Below are 19,833 nucleotides of genomic sequence, written 5' to 3' on the forward strand. Positions count from 1 at the left end.
TGGTAATTGTCTACTGGTAGCACAGATATATTCTAGCAACCCAACTTTCCTTCTTCTTCTTCTTCTTTAACAAGGTGTTGTTATGGTAATACTGGTAGCAAAGATAAATGCTGGCAACGTAGTTATTGTGAGCAGGTTTAAATTCAGATACAATGCTGACAGTGGAAACGTTTTGGCTCCCATCCACTAGGTGGCTTAGCTAACGGCAGCTATTCAAGTATCCCGACCAAAATGCCCCGAAATGTCAGCTAGTCAACGAGTGGGTTGAAGTTGAGAAATTATTGGAGCTAATCTTCAGTCAAAATGAGTTCGTTCGCGGGTCGCATGAAGGAGTATCCCAACATGTCGCTGGATCGGTTTGACAGGGAGAATCTACATGCAAGGGCTTATTTTTTATCTCACTGCCACAAAGGTAAAGAAAGACTCTTTGAGATACAGGGAGTGCCAAACAGCAGTTAGCTAAAGATAACTAGCCAGTATGTGCTCTTAACTGGCACACAGTGGACATGTAACTAGCTAACGTTAGCTCTACTTACATCATGTTTTTTCTGCAGATCACATGAAGGGGCTGAAGGGGCCTCTAATGAAAAGAAAGTTGAAATTCAGGTGATATCACGTTTTATTTTGATGGTGTGAAAGTTCAGTGAAACAAAGGATGGCTAACTGATGTTGAAGGTCTAACGTTACTGTCTTTGTTCCAGTCTTAACAGTCAAACTGTACTATTCATTTGTTCCAGTCTGACCGTCAAACTGTACTGTTCATTTGTTCCAGTCTGACAGTCAAACTGTACTGTTCATTTGTAACTAAGGAACTGTTGCTGAGCAATCCAAAATATGCCTTCTGGGAAGATCACATAGTAAGTAGTTAATTGTCAAAAATCTTAATTATGCTAGGCAAAATTTGTTTTGTGTAATTTTGATGTGCTTCTGTTTGTCTAGGTTGCTTTGGAACTGGAGAGTCCCACACTAATCACTTTAATAGACGAGGCTTCAGGAGAGGTACGACACCGGTTCATCATTCCAACATATATAGGGTCATAAGGGCTGATCGCTGTTAGTTTGCTGTTTGACTGACTCTTTGATGACTGATATTGTGTGTGGGTGTGTGTCCACAGAGAGAAGAGCTTGTGGTACAACATATATAGGGTCATAAGGGCTGATCGCTGTTAGTTTGCTATATAACTGACTCTTTGATGACTGATATTGTGTGTGGGTGTGTGTCCACAGAGAGAAGAACTTGTGGTGACTCTGCTTCCTGCTGGTCACTGTCCAGGCTCGGTCATGTGAGTATTGTGTGTGCGTGCATGTATGTGTGCTTATGTGGTATCACCTAGCTTGTGTTTGTTTCTGGTAATATGACGTATCACCTAGCTTGTGTGTGTTTGTTAGACTTGGGTGATATACAGCTACTGCGTTCTGGGGTATTTAGAAATAGCGACAGTGTGATATTTTTGGGGGTGAGGGCCCTCTAACGCTCTGAGCCTCGCAGGGGGTGCATGGTACGCCACTGTTTCTAACTATCATTTCCCTAGCTAAGATGTACTGACTAAATGATCTCAGGGGTGCAACTCAATATTACAAAGGTGCGTGTACAAACAATAAGAACACCGTCCTAATATTGAGTCGCCCCCCCCCAATTTGTTGGGGCGTGGACACTACAAGATGTCAAAAGCTTTCCACAGGGAAGCTGACCCAATGATTCCCACAGTTGTGTCAAGTTGGCTGGATGTCCTCTGGGTGGTGGACCATTCTTGATACACAAAGGAAACTGTTGAGTGTGAGAAACCCAGCAACGTTGCAGTTCTTGACTCAAACTGCTGCGCTTGGCACCTACTACCATATGCCATTCAAAGGCACTTAAATCTCTTGTCTTGCCCATTCACCCTCTGAATGGCACACATACACAATCCATGTCTCATTTATCTCAAGGCTTAAAAATCCTTCTTTAACACGTCTCCTCCCCCTTCATCTACACGTCTCCTCCCCTTCATCTACACGTCTCCTCCCCTTCATCTACACGTCTCCTCCCCTTCATCTACACGTCTCCTCCCCTTCATCTACATGTCTCCTCCCCCTTCATCAACACTGATTGAAATGGATTTAACAAAGTGACAGTAATACGGGATCATAGCTTTCACCTGGTCTGTCTGTCGTGGAAAGAGCAGGTGTTCTTAATGTTTTGTGTACAGGCGCACCGGTTTGCGTCAAGAACAGTTTCCCTTGTGTATCAAGAACTAGTACTGTGTTATTTGTACATATCAGTACCAGTCAAAAGATTGGACACCTACTCATTCAAGGGGTTTTATTTATTTTTACTATTTTCTACATTGTAAAATAGTGAAGACATCAACTATGAAACACAATCAAAAAAGTGTTAAACAAATCTAAATATATATTTTAGATTCTTCAAAGTAGCCACCCTTTGCCTTTGACAGATTTGCACACTCTTGGCATTCTCTCAACCAGCTTCACCTGGAATGCTTCTCCAACAGTCTTGAAGGAGTTCCCACATATGCTGAGCACTTGTTGGCTGATTTTGCTTCACTCTGCAGTCCAACTCATCCCAAACCATCTCAATTGGGTTGAGGTCTGTTGATTGTGGAGGCCAGGTCATCTGATGCAGTACTCCATCACTCTCCTTCTTGGTCAAATAGCCCTTCCACAGCTTGGAGGTGTTTTGGGTCATTGTCCTGTTGAAAAACAAATTATATTCTCCTAAGCGCAGACCAGATGGGATGGCGTATCATTGCAGAATGCTGTGGTAGCCATGCTGATTAAGTGTGCCTTGAATTCTAAATAAATCACAGACAGTGTCACCAGCAAAGCACCATCACACCTCCTCCTCCATGCTTCACGGTGGGAACCTGCGGAGATCATCCGTTCACCTACTCAGCGTCTCACAAAGACACGGCGGTTGGAACCAAAAATATACAATTTGGACTCATCAGCCCAAAGAACAGAATTCCACCAGTCTAATGTCCATTGCTTGTGTTTCTTGGCCCAAGCAAGTCTCTTCTTATTATTGGTGTCATTTAGTAGTGGTTTCTTTGCAGCAATTCGACCATGAATGCCTGATTCGGGGCGGCAGGTAGCCTAGTGGTTAGTGTTGGGCCATTAACCGAAAGGTTGGTGGATTGAATCACAGAGCTGCCCCTGAACAAGGCAGTTAACCCACTGTTCCCCGATAGGCCGTCATTGTAAATAAGAAGTTGTTCTTAACTGACTTGCCTAGTTAAATAAAAATGAAAAAAATCACATAGTCTCCTCTGAACAGTTGATGTTGAGATGTGTCTGTTACTTGAACTCTGTGAAGCATTTGTTTTGGCTGCAATTTCTGAGGCTGGTAACTCTAATGAACTGATCCTCTGTAGCAGAGGTAACTCTGGGTCTTCCTTTCCAATCTGAGGCTGGTAACTCTAATGAACTTGTCCTCTGAGCAGAGGTAACTCTGGGTCTTCCTTTCCAATCTGAGGCTGGTAACTCTAATGAACTTATCCTCTGCAGCAGAGGTAACTCTGGGTCTTCCTTTCCTGTGGTGGTCCTCATGAGAGCCAGTTTCATCATTGCGCTTGATGGTTTTTGCGACTGCACTTGAAAAATGTTCAAAGTTCTTTACATTTTCTGGATTGACTGACTGACCTTGTCTTAAAGTAATGTCGATCATTTCTCTTTGCTCATTTGAAATGTTCTTGCCAAAATATAGAGTCTTTTACCAAATAGGGCTATGTTCTGTATACCACCCCTACCTTTTCACAACACAACTGATTGGCTCAAATGCATTAACACTTAACAAGGCACACCTGTTGATTTAAATGGATTCCAGGTGAATACCTCATGAAACTGCTTGAGAGAATGCCAAGAGTGTGCCTTGATGAATGCTGTCATCAAGGCAAAGGGTGGCTACTTTGAAGAATCTCAAATATAATTTAACACTTTTTTTGGTTTCTACATGATTCCATATGTGTTATTTCATAGTTTTGATGTCTTCACTATTATTCTACAATGTATAAAATAGTAAAAAATAAAGAAAACCCCTGGAATGAGTAGGTTTGTCCAAATCTTTTACTGGCACTGAGATATATATTCATTCATTCATACCGTATACCCCGTTATGGTACAGGAACGATATGAAGGTATGAAAATCTGTATATCTCCTAAACCTAGTTTGTGTGTGTTTGTGTGTAGGTTCTTGGTAGAGGGGGCCCAGGGTACGGTGTTGTACACAGGAGACTTCCGACTGGCGAAGGGAGACGCCTCCCGCATAGAACTCCTCCACTCTGGGAGCAGGTACACACATACGTACATACTTACATACATACACACAGTGGGGCAAAAAAGTATTTAGTCACCAATTGTGCAAGTTCTCCCACTTAAAAAGTTCTCCCACTTAAAAAGATGAGAGGCCTGTAATTTTCATCATAGGTACACTTCAACAGGATCAGTCGTCCTGTAAGTAATATATATATATATATATATACACTGCTCAAAACAATAAAGGGAACACTAAAATAACACATCCTAGATCTGAATGAATGAAATATTCTTATTAAATACTTTTTTCTTTACATAGTTGAATGTGCTGACAACAAAATCACACAAAAATTATCAATGGAAATCAAATTTATCAACCCATTGAGGTCTGGATTTGGAGTCACTCAAAATTAAAGTGGAAAACCACACTACAGGCTGATCCAACTTTGATGTAATGTCCTTAAAACAAGTCTAAATGAGGCTCAGTAGTGTGTGTGGCCTCCACGTGCCTGTATGACCTCCCTACAACGCCTGGGCATGCTCCTGATGAGGTGGCGGATGGTCTCCTGAGGGATCTCCTCCCAGACCTGGACTAAAGCATCCTCCAATTCCTGGACAGTCTGGTGCAACGTGCCGGCGTTGGTGGATGGAGCGAGACATGATGTGCTCAATGGATTCAGGTCTGGGAACGGGCGGGCCAGTCCATAGCATCAATGCCTTCCTCTTGCAGGAACTGCTGACACACTCCAGCCACATGAGGTCTAGCATTGTCTTGCATTAGGAGGAACCCAGGGCCAACCGCACCAGCATATGGTCTCACAAGGGGTCTGAGGATCTCATCTCGGTACCTAATGGCAGTCAGGCTACCTCTGGCGAGCACATGGAGGGCTGTGCCCCATTGAAATGCCACCCCACACCATGACTGACCCACCGCCAAACCGGTCATGCTGGAGGATGTTGCAGGCAGCGGAACGTTCTCCACGGCGTCTCCAGACTCTGTCACGTGCTCAGTGTGAACCTGCTTTCATCTGTGAAGAGCACAGGCGCCAGTGGCGAATTTGCCAATCTTGGTGTTCTCTGTCAAATGCCAACGTCCTGCACGGTGTTGGGCTGTAAACACAACCCCCACCTGTGGACGTCGGGCCCTCATACCACCCTCATGGAGTCTGATTTTGACCGTTTGAGCAGACACATGCACATTTGTGGCCTGCTGGAGATCATTTTGCAGGGATCTGGCAGTGCTCCTCCTTGCACAAAGGCGGAGGTAGCGGTCCCTGCTGCTGGTTGTTGCCCTCCTACGGCCTCCTCCACGTCTCCTGATGTACTGGCCTGTCTCCTGGTAGCGCCTCCATACTCTGGACACTACGCTGACAGACACAGCAAACCTTCTTGCCACAGCTCGCATTGATGTTCCATCCTGGATGAGCTGCAGTACCGGAGCCACTTGTGTGGGTTGTAGACTCCGTCTCATGCTACCACTAGAGTGAAAGCACCGCCAGCATTCAAAAGTAACCAAAACATCAGCCAGGAAGCATAGGAACTGAGAAGTGGTCTGTGGTCACCACCTGCAGAACCACTCCTTTATTGGGGTTGTCTTGCTAATTGCCTATAATTTCCACCTGTTGTCTATTCCATTTGCACAACAGCATGTGAAATGTATTGCCAATCAGTGTTGGTTCCTAAGTGGACAGTTTGATTTCACAGAAGTGTGATTGACTTGGAGTTACATTGTGTTGTTTAAGTGTTCCCTTTATTTGTTTGAGCAGTGAATATTACTTAGTATACCTACCAAATACTACTTATCATAGTACAATACATAGAACTCCTCCACTCTGGGAGAAGGTACACACATATACTACTTACAGTATATACAGACAAAATGACTACCAAATACTACATAGAAGTTTATCATATCAGAGTTGTGAAGTGGAGCAGAGCATGCTGAGAGGAGTCTAGTGACAAAGTGCCATCCATCCTGTGTTTCCCCACCAGTTAGCTCTCGTTGTGTTAACCATTGCCAGTGTGCCTCCTTGCTGATTCCATCCTGTGTTTCCCCACCAGTTAGCTCTCGTTTGCCAGTGTGCCTGTTAACCATTGCCAGTGTGCCTCCTTGCTGATTCCATCCTGTGTTTCCCCACCAGTTAGCTCTCGTTGTGTTAACCATTGCCACGTGTCTGTAGATTCCATCCTGTGTTGTATTGTCTTGTAGTGTTGTATTGTCTTGAGAGCATTACAGCTATGCTATTGAAGTCCTGAATAGCCCCGCGATATTCAACTTTTCAGGGAAGTTAGGAACCAATATTAACAGGCAATTAGGAAAGCAAAGCCTAGCTTTTTCAAACAGAAATTTGCATCCTGTAGCACAAACTCCAAAAAGTTCTGGGACACTGTAAAGTCCATGGAGAATAAGAGCACCTCCTAGCTGCCCATTGCACTGAGGCTAGGAAACACTGTCAAAGTCCATGGAGATAAGTCCAGCTATAATTGAGAATTTCAAAACACTTTTCTAAGTCCATGGAGAATAAGAGCACCTCTCCCAGCTGCCCACTGCACTGAGGCTGGGAAACACTATAAAGTCCATGGAGAATAAGAGCCCTCCTCCCAGCTCCCACTCACTGAGGCTGGGAAACACTGTAAAGTCCAGGAGAATAAGAGCTGATCCCAGCTGCCCACTGCTCTGAGGCTGGGAAACACTGGAAAGTCCATGGAGAATAAAATCAGCTGGGCTAGACAATCTGGACCCCTACATATCAGCTGGGCTAGACAATCTGGACCCCTACATATCAGCTGGGCTAGACAATCTGGACCCTCCTACAAGCTGCAGCTGGGCTAGAAACAATCTGGACCCCTACAAATCCACAGCTGAGGCTAGACAATCTGGACCCCTACATATCACTGGGCTAGACAATCTGGACCCCTACAAATCAGCTGGGCTAGACAAATCAGATCTGGACCCCTGAAAGAAAAATCTGGACCCCTACATATCAGCTGGGATAGACAATCTGGACCCCTACAAATCAGCTGGGATAGACAATCTGGACCCCTACATATCAGCTGGGCTAGACAATCTGACCCCTACATATCAGCTGGGCTAGACAATCTGGACCCCTACATATCAGCCGGGCTAGACAATCTGGACCTCTACATATCAGCTGGGCTAGACAATCTGGACCCCTACATATCAGCTGGGATAGACAATCTGGACCCCTACAAATCAGCTGGGATAGACAATCTGGACCCCTACATATCAGCTGGGATAGACAATCTGGACCCCTACAAATCAGCTGGGATAGACAATCTGGACCCCTACATATCAGCTGGGCTAGACAATCTGGACCCCTACATATCAGCTGGGCTAGACAATCTGGACCCCTACATATCAGCTGGGCTAGACAATCTGGACCCCTACATATCAGCTGGGATAGACAATCTGGACCCCTACATATCAGCTGGGATAGACAATCTGGACCCTACATATCAGCTGGGCTAGACAATCTGGACCCCTACATATCAGCTAGACAATCTGGACCCCTACATATCAGCTGGGCTAGACAATCTGGACCCCTACATATCAGCTGGGCTAGACAATCTGGACCCCTACATATCAGCTGGGCTAGACAATCTGGACCCCTACATATCAGCTGGGATAGACAATCTGGACCCCTACATATCAGCTGGGATAGACAATCTGGACCCCTACATATCAGCTGGGCTAGACAATCTGGACCCCTACATATCAGCTGGGCTAGACAATCTGGACCCCTACAAATCAGCTGGGATAGACAATCTGGACCCCTACAAATCAGCCGGGCTAGACAATCTGGACCCCTACATATCAGCCGGGCTAGACAATCTGGACCCCTACATATCAGCCGGGCTAGACAATCTGGACCCCTACATATCAGCCGGGCTAGACAATCTGGACCCCTACATATCAGCCGGGCTAGACAATCTGGACCCCTACATATCAGCTGGGCTAGACAATCTGGACCCTCTCTTTCTAAAATTATCTGCCGCAATTGCAACCCCTATTACTAGCCTGTTCAACCTCTTTCGTATCGTCTGTGATCCCCAAAGATTGAAAGCTGCCGCGGTCATCCCCCCTTCAAAGGGAGACACTCTAGACCCAAACTGTTACAGACATATCTATCCCTTCCCTGTCTTTCTAAGGTCTTGAAAGCCAAGTTAATAAACAGATCACCGACCATTTTGAATTCCACCGTACCTTCTCCGCTATGCAATTCGGTTTCCGAGCTGGTCGTGGGTGCACCTCAGCCACGCTCAAGGTCCTAAACGATATCATAACCGCCATCGATAACAGATATTACTGTGCAGCTGTATTCATCGACCTGGCCAAGGCTTTTGACTCCATCAATCACCACATTCTTATCGGCAGACTCAACAGCCTTGGTTTCTCAAAGTAAAACTAAATGCATGCTCTTCATCCGATCGCTGCCCGCACCTGCCCGCCCGTCCAGCATCACTACTCTGGACGGTCCTGACTTAGAATATGTGGACAACTACAAATACCTAGGTGTCTGGTTAGACTGTAAACTCTCCTTCCAGACTCACATGGACAAAGGGGGTGTTGTTGGGGTTGTGTTTCTGGACCTAAGGAAGGCTTTTGATACTGTTAACCATGAGATTCTCATCACAAAATTGTCCAAGTTCAACTTTTCCCCTGATGCCTTGAGATGGATGAAATCATACCTTGAAGGCAGAGCTCAGTGTGTCAGAGTGAGCAATGAGCTGTCGCCCACTCGTAGCTATGATGTGGGCGTGCCCCAAGGGTCAATACTGGGGCCCCTCCTGTTCAGCCTGTACATTAATGATCTGCCTTCTGTCTGTACTGGGTCTGAAGTTCAAATGTATGCAGATGATACAGTGATATATGTGCAAAGAGCAAACAACAAGCTGCACAAGAACTCACTGCTGTAATGTCCAGGTCAAAGCCAAGTTAACAGACTCACTACTGTTGGTCAGGTTACAAAGTGGCTCAGTGACTCACTACTGTAATGGTCCAGGTTACAAAGTGGCTCAGTGACTCACTACTGTAATGGTCCAGGTTACAAAGTGGCTCAGTGACTCACTACTGTAATGGTCCAGGTTACAAAGTGGCTCAGTGACTCACTACTGTAATGGTCCAGGTTACAAAGTGGCTCAGTGACTCGTGTTTGCATCTCAATGAGAAAAAACTGTTTGCATGTTCTTCACAAAGAGGGCAACAGATGCTACTGAGCCAGACGTCTATGTGTCAGGGGAGAAGCTCCAGGTGGTTTCTGATTTTAAGTACCTTGGCATCATACTTGATTCCAACCTCTCTTTAAAAAACATGTGGAAAAGGTCATTCAAATAACCAAATTCAACCTAGATAATTTCCGATTAATATATGAAATTGTTTTTCTACAGAGGTAGCAAAACTGTACTTCACATCTATGATTCTTCCCCACTTAACATACTGCTTGACTAGTTGGGCCCAAGTTTGCTGTATTAAGACCTATTCAGTCTGTCTACAAACAGGCTCTCAAAGAGCTTGATGGGAAGTCCAATAGCCATCATCACTGTTACATCCTCAGAAAGCATCAGCTCCTGAGTTGGGAAAATCTTGTGCAATACACCGACGCATGTCTTGTATTCAAGATCCTAAATGGCCTGGCTCCTCCCCCTCCACTCAGTATTTTTGTTAAACAGAAAACCCAAACATATGGCAGCAGATCCACAAGGTCTACATGAGGTGACGGTATAGGTCCCTTAAGGAAAAGCACCTTTAGTAAATCCGTTTTCTCTGTGAGAGCTTCCCGTGTCTGGAATACACTGCCTTCAGACACACAACTGCACCACATATCACACTTTCACAAAATGCTTGAAGACCTGGCTAAAGGTCAATCAGATTTGTGAACATAATCCCTAGATGTGTGTTGCCGCTTTCCATGTTGTCTGTAGCTTGTGATGTGTGGAAACACTTTGTTGCTTTTATGAATTTTGTCTTGCTGGTTTTTGTTCTGTCTGTATGCTATGTCTTGCTTGTCCTATGTTGCTCTGTCTGTATGCTACGTCTTGTCCTATGTTGCTCTGTCTGTATGCTATGTCTTGTCCTATGTTGCTCTGTCTGTATGCTACGTCTTGTCCTATGTTGCTCTGTCTGTATGCTACGTCTTGTCCTATGTTGCTCTGTCTGTATGCTACGTCTTGTCCTATGTTGCTCTGTCTGTATGCTACGTCTTGCTTGCCTTGTCCTATGTTGCTCTGTCTGTATGCTACGTCTTGCTTGCCTTGTCCTATGTTGCTCTGTCTGTATGCTACGTCTTGCTTGCCTTGCCCTATGTTGCTCTGTCTGTATGCTATGTCTTGCTTGTTCTATGTTGCTCTGTCTGTATGCTATGTCTTGCTTGTCCTATGTTGCTCTGCGTGTGCTCACTGCTCAATGATTGTCTATATTGTAATTGTTTTTAATAACCTGCCCAGGGACTGAGGTTGAAAATTAGCCGGCTGGCTAAAACTGTCACTTTTACTGAAACGTTGATTAATGTGCACGGTCCCCTGTAAAAATAAAATGAACTCAAACATTAAACATCTCCAATCCAAAATGAAATCTAGAATCGGCTTCCTATTTCGCAACAAAGCATCCTTCACTCATACTGCCGAACCTACCCTCGTAAAACTGACCATCCTACCGATCCTCGACCTTGGCGATGTCATTTATAAAATAGCCTCCAACACTCTACTCAGCAAATTGGATGCAGTCTATCACAGTGCCATCCGTTTTGTCACCAAAGCCCCATATACTACCCACCACTGCGACCTGTATGCTCTCGTTGGCTGGCCCTCGCTTCATATTTGTCGCCAAACCCACTGGCTCCAGGTCATCTATAAGTCTTTGCTAGGTAAATCCCCGCCTTATCTCAGCTCACTGGTCACCATAGCAGCACCCACCTGTAGCACGCGCTCCAGCAGGTATATTTCACTGGTCACCCCCAAAGCCAATTCCTCCTTTGGCCGCCTTTCCTTCCAGTTCTCTGCTGCCAATGACTGGAACGAATTGAAAAAAGTCACTGAAGCTTGGAGACTCATATCTCCCTCAATAGCTTTAAGCACCGGCTGTCAGAGCAGATCACTACACCTGTACATAGCCCATCTGTAAATAGCCCACCCAACTACCTCATCCCCATACTGTTATTTTCTTTGCTCCTCCTTTGCACCCCAGTATCTCTACTTGCACATCTATCACTCCAGTGTTAATGCTAAATTGTGACTTCACCGCTATGGCCAATTTATTGCCTTCCCTCTCTAATCTTACCTCAGTTGCACACACTGTATGTATATAGATTTTTTCTTCTATTGTGTTATTGACTGTACGTTTTGTTTATTCCATGTGTAACACTGTGTTGTTGTTTGTGTGGCACTGCTTTGCTTTATCTTGGCCAGGTCGCAGTTGTAAATGAGAAGTTGTTCTCAACTGGCCTACCTTGGCATGGGCCAACACAGGGCCTGAGGAAAGGATTCAGACCCTTTCACTTTTTCCACATTTTGTTAAATGTATCTAATCCATTTTAGTAATAATGTTTCCTCTCATTAAATCGATACACAATACCCCATAATTACAAAGCCAAAAGTTTTGTTAATTTTAGCAAATGTATTCAAAGTAAACAAATAACTTATTTACGTAAGTATTCAGACCCTTTGCTCTGAGACTCAAAATACTGTAGAGCTCAGGTGCATCCTGTTTTTATTGATCATCCTTGAGATGTTTCTACAACTTGATTGGAGACCACCTGTGGTAAATTCAATTGATAGACAGGTGTGTGCCTTTCCAAATCATGTCCTATGTAAGGCTCCACAGGTAGAGCCAAACCCAAGCCATGAGGTTGAAGGAATCCTCCGTAGAGCTTCGAGACAGGATTGTGTCGAGGCACAGATCTGGGGAAAGGTACCAAAAAAATATCTGCAGTATTGAAGGTCGCCAAGAACACAGTGGTCTCCATCATTCTTAAATGGAAGAAGTTTGGAACCACCAAGACTCTTCTTAGAGCTGGCCGCCCAGTCAGGGAGGTGACCAAGAACCCGATGGTCGCTCTGACAGAGCTCCAGAGTTCCTCTGTGGAGATGGGTTAACCTTCCAGAAGGACAACCATCTCTGCAGCACTCCACCAATCAGGCCTTTATGGTAGAGTGGCCAGACTGAAGCCACTCCTCAGTAAAAGGCACATGACGTTCTGCTTGGAATTTGCCAAAAGGCACCTAAAGGACTGTCAGACCATGAGTTTGAACTCTTTGGCCTGAATGCCAAGTGTCACTTCTGGAGAACCAGGCGCCGCTCATCACCTGGCCAATACACTCAGGACCTTAGACTGGGGCGAAGGTTCACCTTCTAACAGACCAACGAACCTAAGCACACAGCCAAGACAACCCAGGAGTGGCTTCGGGACAAGTCTCTGGATGTCGAGTGGCCCAGGCAGAGCCCGGGAATTTAACCCAATCGAACATCTCTGGAGAGACCTGAAAATAGCTGTGCAGCGATGCTCCCCATTCAACCTGACCGAGCTGGAGAGGATCTGCAGAGAAGAATGGGAGAAACTCCCCCAAATACAGGTGTGCCAAGCTTGTAGCATCAGACCCAAGAAGACTCTAGGCTGTAATCTGACAGAGGTGCTTCAACAAAAGTACTGAGTAAAGGGTCTGAATACTTATGTAAACATATTTAAAAAATTTAGTTTTTGCTTTGTCATTATGGGGTATTGTGATGTCATTATGGGGTATTGTGATGTCATTATGGGGTATTGTGATGTCATTATGGGGTATTGTGTAGATTGATGAGGGGAAAAACAACTTCCTCAATTTTAGAATAAGGCTGTAACATAACAAAATGTCAAAGTCAAGAGGTCTGAATACTTTGAATGCACTGTATGAGCCCAAACCCAGGAAAAAAATAAATGATTGTTATACAATACATGACACACAAAAATATTTAAGGTGTATTTGGTACATAACTGGTATAGCCTAAATTAAACAAATTCAGAGTTAGCCTACAATTATAGTGAATTTGTATTTGAATAGTTTAGTGTTTTATGCTCGAGATGGTTTAATGAAGCTGAAGATTCACAATATGTGCCCAGGTGACAAGACAGTGGATTAATTTATTAAATTTTAATTTTACCTTTATTTAACCAGGCAAGTCAGTTAAGAACACATTCTTATTTTCAATGACGGCCTGGGAACAGTGGGTTAACTGCCTGTTCAGGGGCAGAACGACAGATTTGTACCTTGTCAGCTCGGGGGTTTGAACTCGCAACCTTCCGGTTACTAGTCCAACGCTCTAACCACTAGGCTACGCTGCCGCCCTAGTGATGCTGAAGATTCACAATATGTGCCCAGGTGACAAGACAGTGGATTATAGTGGAGATGGTTTAATGATGCTGAAGATTCACAATATGTGCCCATATAGGGCTGTGGCGGTCATGACAGCGTCTCACGGTAATTGACCGTTAATTAACAAACATGTTTAGCATCTCCAGGCCTCCACACATACAAGCCGCTAATTGGAACATGTACATTTATAAAAGTTGACCATAATCCACTGTGATGTTCATGCCCATATTGTTAATCAGCGTCATTAAACCTCCTCGACCCTAAAACTGTCTTGTCATCCGAGCCCTAACCAGCACACAGGAGAGAACACACCAAGTAAAACCTAGGCAATATACAGTGGTCCTCAGTTCCAATGCCAGACAGTGTGCTGTGTTGTTTCAGGGTGAAAGACATCAAGAGTGTGTATCTGGACTCCACCTTTTACGACCCTCGCTTCTATGAGATCCCCAGCAGGGTGAGTGTGTGGGATTCTGAGAGCGCTACAGAGAGAGAGAGAGAGAGAGCTACACACAGAGAGAGAGAGAGCTACACACAGAGAGAGAGAGCTACACACAGAGAGAGAGAGCTACACACAGAGAGAGAGAGCTACACACAGAGAGAGGGAGCACTACACAGAGAGCTACACACAGAGAGAGAGAGCTACACAGAGAGCTACACACAGAGAGAGAGAGCTACACAGAGAGAGGGAGCGCTACACAGAGAGAGACACACAGAGAGAGCACTACACAGAGAGAGAGCTACACAGCACTACACAGAGAGAGAGCACTACACAGAGAGAGAGAGAGCTACACACAGAGAGAGGGAGCACTACACAGAGAGAGAGAGCTACACAGAGAGAGAGAGCTACACAGAGAGAGAGAGCACTACACAGAGAGAGAGAGACACAGAGAGAGAGAGAGCTACACAGAGAGCACTAGAGAGAGAGAGCTACACAGAGAGAGAGAGCTACACAGAGAGAGCACTACACAGAGAGAGAGAGAGCTACAGAGAGAGAGAGAGATACAGAGAGAGAGCACAACACAGAGAGAGAGAGAGCACTACACAGAGAGAGAGAGAGAGAGCTACACACAGAGAGAGAGCTACACAGAGAGAGAGAGCACTACACAGAGAGAGAGCACTACACAGAGAGAGAGCACAGAGAGAGAGAGCGCTACACACAGAGAGAGAGCGCTACACTACAGAGAGAGAGCTACAGAGAGAGAGCTACAGAGAGAGAGCTACTACACAGAGAGAGAGCTACAGAGAGAGAGAGGAGAGAGAGCTACAGACACAGAGAGAGAGAGCTACACAGAGAGAGAGAGCTACACAGAGAGAGAGAGAGAGAGCTACACAGAGAGAGAGAGCTACACAGAGAGAGAGAGAGAGACACAGAGAGAGAGAGCTACAGAGAGAGAGAGAGCTACAGAGAGAGAGAGCTACAGAGAGAGAGAGCTACACAGAGAGAGAGAGAGCTACAGAGAGAGAGAGCTACAGAGAGAGAGAGAGAGAGAGCTACAGAGAGAGAGAGAGCTACAGAGAGAGAGAGCTACAGAGAGAGCTACAGAGAGAGAGCTACAGGGAGAGAGAGCTACACAGAGAGAGCTACAGAGAGAGAGAGCTACAGGGAGAGAGAGAGCTACAGGGAGAGAGAGCTACAGAGAGAGAGAGCTACAGGGAGAGAGAGCTACACAGAGAGAGAGCTACAGAGAGAGAGAGCTACAGAGAGAGAGAGCTACAGAGAGAGAGAGCTACACAGAGAGAGAGAGCTACAGAGAGAGAGCTACAGAGAGAGAGAGCTACAGAGAGAGAGAGAGCTACAGGGAGAGATCTATAGAGCGAGAGAGAGGGGAGAGAGAGAGCTACAGGGAGAGAGCTACAGAGAGAGCTACAGGGAGAGACAGAGAGAGAGAGAGCTACAGAGAGAGAGAGCTACAGAGAGAGAGCTACACAGAGAGAGCACTACACAGAGAGAGAGAGAGCTACAGAGAGAGAGAGAGCTACACAGAGAGAGAGAGAGCTACAGAGAGAGAGAGCTACACAGAGAGAGCTACAGAGAGAGAGAGCTACAGGGAGAGAGCTACAGAGCGAGAGAGAGAGGAGAGAGAGAGCTACACAGAGAGAGAGAGCTACAGAGAGAGAGCTACAGGAGGAGAGAGAGCTACAGAGAGAGAGCTACAGAGAGAGAGCTACACAGAGAGAGCACTACACAGAGAGAGAGCTACACAGCTACAGAGAGAGAGAGAGCTACAGAGAGACACAGAGAGAGAGCTACAGAGAGAGAGAGAGAGCTACAGAGAGAGAGAGAGCTACAGAGAGAGAGAGAGCTACAGAGAGAGACAGAGAGCACTACACAGAGAGAGAGAGAGCTACAGAGAGAGAGAGCTACACAGAGAGAGAGAGCTACAGGGAGAGAGAGCTACAGAGAGAGAGAGCTACAGAGAGAGAGAGCTACAGAGAGAGAGAGCTACAGAGAGAGCTACACAGAGAGAGCTACAGAGAGAGAGAGCTACAGAGAGAGAGAGCTACAGAGAGACAGAGAGAGAGCTACACAGAGAGAGCACTACACAGAGAGAGAGAGAGCTACAGAGAGAGAGAGAGCTACAGGGAGAGAGAGAGCTACAGGGAGAGATCTATAGAGCGAGAGAGAGAGAGCTGCAGAGTGTGTGTGTAGGAGACGTGTCTACATGCTATCCGGGGGCTGGTACAGGACTGTGTGTGTGTGTGTGTGTGTGTGTGTGTGTGTGTGTGTGTGTGTAGGAGACGTGTCTACATGCTATCCGGGGGCTGGTACAGGACTGGGTCAGTAGGAGTGTGTACCATACAGTGTGGCTGAATTGTAAAGCTGCATATGGATATGAATACCTCTTCACTAACCTGGGGGACGAGTTTCACACACAGGTAGGTGACCAACACTTAAAACCTCTTAAGGATCCGCCCCCTTTTTCAATTTCCACCTAAAATGACATACCCAAATCTAACTGCCTGTAGCTCAGGAAGCAAGGATATGCATATCCTTGGTACCATTTGAAAAGGAAACACTTTGAAGTTTGTGGAAATGTGAAATGAATGTAGGAGAATAACAATACAAAAGAAATAACTTTTTTTTTGTACCATTATCTTTAAAATGCAAGAGAAAGGCCATAATGTATTATTCCAGCCCAGGTACCATTTAGATTTTGGCCACTAGATGGCAGCAGTATGTGCACCGTTTTAGACTGATCCAATGAACCATTGCATTTCTGTTCACAATGTTGTATCGAGACTGCCCAAATGTGCCTAATTTGTTTATTAATAACTTGTAAGTTCTCTAACAATAGCATGATATTCTTTCACTGTAAAGCTACTGTACATTGGACAGTTAGATTAACAGGAATGTAAGCTTTCTGACCATATTCTTTCACTGTAATAGCTACTGTACATTGGACAGTTAGATTAACAAGAATGTAAGCTTTCTGACCATATTCTTTCACTGTAATAGCTACTGTACATTGGACAGTTAGATTAACAGGAATGTAAGCTTTCTGACCATATGCTAATCACATGTAACAGCTACTGTTCTTATTGGACAGTTACAACCTCATGCTAATCACATTGGCCTACGTTAGATATGACTGTTCTTGTTACTTACAACCTCATGCTAATCACATTGGCCTACGTTAGATATGACTGTTCTTGTTACTTACAACCTCATACTAATCACATTGGCCTTACGTTAGATATGACTGTTCTTGTTACTTACAACCTCATACTAATCACATTGGCCTTACGTTAGATATGACTGTTCTTGTTACTTACAACCTCATACTAATCACATTGGCCTTACGTTAGATATGACTGTTCTTGTTACTTACAACCTCATACTAATCACATTGGCCTTACGTTAGCTCAACTGTCCCATGTGACAATATCAGATATGACTGTTCTTGTTACTTACAACCTCATACTAATCACATTGGCCTACGTTAGATATGACTGTTCTTGTTACTTACAACCTCATGCTAATCACATTGGCCTACGTTAGCTCAACTGTCCCATGGATGGGACACCGATACCAAATCAGATTGATTTTAAACACTTTGTTAAGCATGACCAATAATGACACGTGGTGTGTTGTAGATTCATGTCAAAAGCCTGGACATGTTTAAGAAGATGCCAGAGATTCTGAGTCATGTGACCACGGATCGAGCCACTCCGATCCATGCCTGCCGTCACCCCAAGGTAACGCTGTTACACGCCCCCTTTCTCTTAGAAACCCCTAACCAATAGAAACATGTTGTGGTGTGTAGGATGAGGAGTCTTAACCAATGGAAACATGTTGTGGTGTAGGATGAGGAGTCCTAACCAATAGAAACATGTTGTGGTGTAGGATGAGGAGTCCTAACCAATAGAAACATGTTGTTGTGTAGGATGAGGAGTCCTAACCAATAGAAACATGTTGTTGTGTAGGATGAGGAGTCCTAACCAATAGAAACATGTTGTTGAGGAGCCCTAACCAATAGAAACATGTTGTTGTGTAGGATGAGGAGTCCTAACCAATAGAAACATGTTGTTGTGTAGGATGAGGAGTCTTAACCAATAGAAACATGTTGTTGAGGAGCCCTAACCAATAGAAACATGTTATGGTGTGTAGGATGAGGAGTCCTAACCAATAGAAACATGTTGTGGTGTAGGATGAGGAGTTCTAACCAATAGAAACATGTTGTTGAGGAGCCCTAACCAATAGAAACATGTTGTGTGGATGAGGAGTCTTAACCAATAGAAACATGTTGTGGTGTAGGATGAGGAGTCTAACCAATAGAAACATGTTGTTGTGTAGGATGGAACCAATAGAAACATGTTGTTAAACCAATAGAAACATGTTGTGGTGTAGGATGAGGAGTCCTAACCAATAGAAACATGTTGTTGTGTAGGATGAGGAGTCTAACCAATAGAAACATGTTGTTGAGGAGCCCTAACCAATAGAAACATGTTGTGTAGGATGAGGAGTCCTAACCAATAGAAACATGTTGTTGTGTAGGATGAGGAGTCTTAACCAATAGAAACATGTTGTTGAGGATGAGGAACCAATAGAAACATGTTGTTGAGGAGCCTAACCAATAGAAACATGTTGTTGAGGGAGCCCTAACCAATAGAAACATGTTGTGTAGGATGAGGAGTCCTAACCAATAGAAACATGTTGTGTAGGATGAGGAGTCTAACCAATAGAAACATGTTGTTGTGTAGGATGAGGAGTCTTAACCAATAGAAACATGTTGTTGAGGAGCCCTAACCAATAGAAACATGTTGTGTAGGATGAGGAGTCCTAACCAATAGAAACATGTCGTTGTGTAGGATGAGTCCTAACCAATAGAAACATGTTGTGTAGGATGAGGAGTCTTAACCAATAGAAACATGTCGTTGTGTAGGATGAGGAGTCTTAACCAATAGAAACATGTTGTGTAGGATGAGGAGTCCTAACCAATAGAAACATGTTGTGTAGGATGAGGAGTCCTAACCAATAGAAACATGTTGTGTAGGATGAGGAGTCCTAACCAATAGAAACATGTTGTGTAGGATGAGGAGTCTTAACCAATAGAAACATGTTGTGTAGGATGAGGAGTCTTAACCAATAGAAACATGTTGTGTAGGATGAGGAGCCCTAACCAATAGAAACATGTCGTTGTGTAGGATGAGGAGTCTTAACCAATGGAAACATGTTGTTGAGGAGCCCTAACCAATAGAAACATGTTGTTGTGTAGGATGAGGAGTCCTAACCAATAGAAACATGTCGTTGTGTAGGATGAGGAGTCCTAACCAATAGAAACATGTTGTGTTGTAGGATGAGGAGTCCTAACCAATAGAAACATGTCGTTGTGTAGGATGAGGAGTCCTAACCAATAGAAACATGTTGTGTTGTAAGTTGAGGAGTCCTAACCAATAGAAACATGTCGTTGTGTAGGATGAGGAGTCCTAACCAATAGAAACATGTCGTTGTGTAGGAGGATGAGTCCTAACCAATAGAAACATGTCGTTGTGTAGGAGGAGGAGTTTGTTCCTGCCAGCAGGCTGCCGTGTGGCTCCTCGGCATCAGATGGAACTCCTCTAAACATCATCAGTATCAAACCCTCCACTATGTGGTTTGGAGAGAGAACACAGAGGACTAAGGTTATCGTCAGGTACACACACTCAGAGAAACACACACACACACACTCAGAGAAACACACACACACACACTCAGAGAAACACACACACACACAC

General features: G+C 44.7%; 1 protein-coding gene across 1 annotated transcript in view; it reads left to right on the forward strand.

The window, feature by feature from the left end:
* The first annotated feature begins 258 nt into the window (after nucleotides 1-258).
* LOC135570108 (protein artemis-like) overlaps nucleotides 259-19,833 on the forward strand; it is a 38,042-nt gene continuing 18,467 nt past the window's right edge. The window contains 10 exon segments of the mRNA XM_065016175.1: nucleotides 259-412; nucleotides 555-606; nucleotides 773-857; nucleotides 940-999; nucleotides 1,228-1,283; nucleotides 4,186-4,287; nucleotides 13,999-14,071; nucleotides 16,354-16,494; nucleotides 17,713-17,814; nucleotides 19,615-19,751. Coding sequence (XP_064872247.1) covers nucleotides 304-412; nucleotides 555-606; nucleotides 773-857; nucleotides 940-999; nucleotides 1,228-1,283; nucleotides 4,186-4,287; nucleotides 13,999-14,071; nucleotides 16,354-16,494; nucleotides 17,713-17,814; nucleotides 19,615-19,751 — 917 coding nt within the window. The 5' untranslated portion in view covers nucleotides 259-303.

The sequence above is a fragment of the Oncorhynchus nerka genome, unplaced genomic scaffold (genome assembly GCF_034236695.1).
Source record: "Oncorhynchus nerka isolate Pitt River unplaced genomic scaffold, Oner_Uvic_2.0 unplaced_scaffold_1101, whole genome shotgun sequence".
NCBI lineage: Eukaryota > Metazoa > Chordata > Actinopteri > Salmoniformes > Salmonidae > Oncorhynchus > Oncorhynchus nerka.